Source organism: Abramis brama, assembly GCF_963993115.1.
Source record: "Abramis brama genome assembly, chromosome: 6".
NCBI lineage: Eukaryota > Metazoa > Chordata > Actinopteri > Cypriniformes > Leuciscidae > Abramis > Abramis brama.
The window spans coordinates 26,943,575-26,945,781 of record NC_139968.1 but is presented as its reverse complement, the minus strand read 5'-3'; the positions used below and the strand labels follow the sequence as shown (position 1 = coordinate 26,945,781).

Genomic DNA, 2,207 nt, shown 5'->3' with positions numbered 1-2,207 from the left:
CTCCTCCCGTGTAGTTCTGGGCCAAGGGAGATTGACAGTCATGTTTAGCTTCTTCCATTTTCTAATGATTGCTCCAACAGTGGACCTTTTTTCACCAAGCTGCTTGGCAATTTCCCCGTAGCCCTTTCCAGCCTTGTGGAGGTGTACAATTTTGTCTCTAGTGTCTTTGGACAGCTCTTTGGTCTTGGCCATGTTAGTAGTTGGATTCTTACTGATTGTATGGGGTGGACAGGTGTCTTTATGTAGCTAACGACCTCAAACAGGTGCATATAATTTAGGATAATAAATGGAGTGGAGGTGGACATTTTAAAGGCAGACTAACAGGTCTTTGAGGGTCAGAATTCTAGCTGATAGACAGGTGTTCAAATACTTATTTGCAGCTGTATCATACAAATAAATAGTTAAAAAATCATATATTGTGATTTCTGGATTTTTTTTTTAGATTATGTCTCTCACAGTGGACATGCACCTACGATGACAATTTCAGACCCCTCCATGATTTCCAAGTGGGAGAACTTGCAAAATAGCAGGGTGTTCAAATACTTATTTTCCTCACTGTATATGCAGTGGTGTCTGGTGCACGCGCAATGACCTGAGCACATGAAACTCATGCTGGTTACACCTCTTACCATGGATGCTAAAAAGGTTTAGTGTGTTTTGCTGTTTTGTTTGGCAGATTAAAAATGTGTCTGGTTTACACTTGATATTGTATTGTGATAGGCACTTTCAGTTCATTCTGGCTGATATTTGCCAGTATAACTGCTGGTTGGTCAGTTGAAATGGACATTTCAGTTGTTGTTGGACTTCAAGGAAGTCTGTGGTGACAGGAACTGCAGATGGACTGGAAGGTTTTTGTAATCTTCGGGGAACTCTGGGTAGGTCATCAACATGGTGTTTCAAGTGATTAATGTTAATTTTGGGGAAAGTCACACCCCTCGCATCCTCAAGATCAGCACTCTTGCCTTCCAAGCAAGTAAGCAAGCTTTTTAATTACAATCAAAATCAGAATTACTTTATAATAAGTTGACTATAAGGATGAGCCCCCCTCCGCCCTTAAAAGCTTTCCTTGATGCAGGTATTCTTCAATTACAAAATAATCAAATAATTAAATAATCAAAATCATAATCGCTTTAATTAATAATTAAATTAATTATTTAATTAATTATTATTATTATTATTAATTGCCAAGTACCTCGGGTTTGCATGTACAGTGAATCTGTCTTGGTACTGATGCTTCCAATAGTAACAGAGAATCAAGGGATGATATTAATAATAATAAGATTAATTCAGATTAATCAGACATCTGTGAGGTAAGAGAATAGAGTGAAAGATAAAGTTATAAAAAAAAAATATAAGTACAAATTATCATAAAAACAATTTAGAAAGAAAAAAAATAGACACATTAACTGTACATTAATTTAGGTGCAGAAGTAGTCCAGTGAAAAATGCTCATAGTTTCAATAAGTTGCAGTATAACTGTGTGTGTTAACGTAATACATTGGAGGATGAGTATGGTTTTGGTGGGAGCTGCTTAAAATATCAGACCTCTTAAGACTTCCTACTGAAGCCTTGTGCTTTTCTGCAGAGATCCTCCATGCACAAAGCAGTTGCTGTGCTTAAAAATTATAGTGATTTTATGTGTCACTGCATTTCACTTCCTATTTATATTCATTTGTTATTTATTAATTAATTCACACACACACACACACACACACACACACAGTGGTGTAGTCTACGTGATACGCAGGTATACCCACTAGAAAAGGCCAAGGATTTCCGTATACCCACTTAAAAAATCGTGAGGATACGTAACAACTTCGTTTTGTGTCAGAACTTTCACACTTTCATTCATAAATTCACCCCGTCAGTGTTTGCGAAGCGACACCGAATCGCGGAATCCAGTCACAAATGGAGCTTGCTAAGCAGAACGTCATCACGGAATTTGGCTATTTTTGAATGAATAAATCAAAAGTAGGGATATGATATGGACCAGTGTCTGTGAATATTAAAGTTAAAAGAGACTTCAATTGTTCTACGCGTCTCTGGGAATGAGCGCTCAGTGTGTGCTCCCCTACGCACACACACACACAAACACACACTGAAGCACTCGTGACTCACGCACGTGTTACACACGAGGTCCACACGTGCGTTTTATTAAGATTCAAGGTCGGGTTTTTATTTCAGGAACACTTGCAACACCCAGATAC

At 38.0% G+C, this 2,207-nt stretch overlaps 1 protein-coding gene across 1 annotated transcript in view; it reads left to right on the top strand.

Annotated features, from left to right (window-relative positions):
- Positions 1 to 888: 888 nt before the first annotated feature.
- The window catches only part of LOC311085164 (uncharacterized protein), a gene marked incomplete at both ends in the record, with an annotated part of 11,456 nt that continues 10,137 nt past the window's right edge, over positions 889 to 2,207 (top strand). Inside the window, one exon of the mRNA XM_084117601.1 lies at positions 889 to 973. Coding sequence (XP_083973727.1) covers positions 889 to 973 — 85 coding nt within the window. The remainder of the gene's footprint in view (positions 974 to 2,207) is intronic.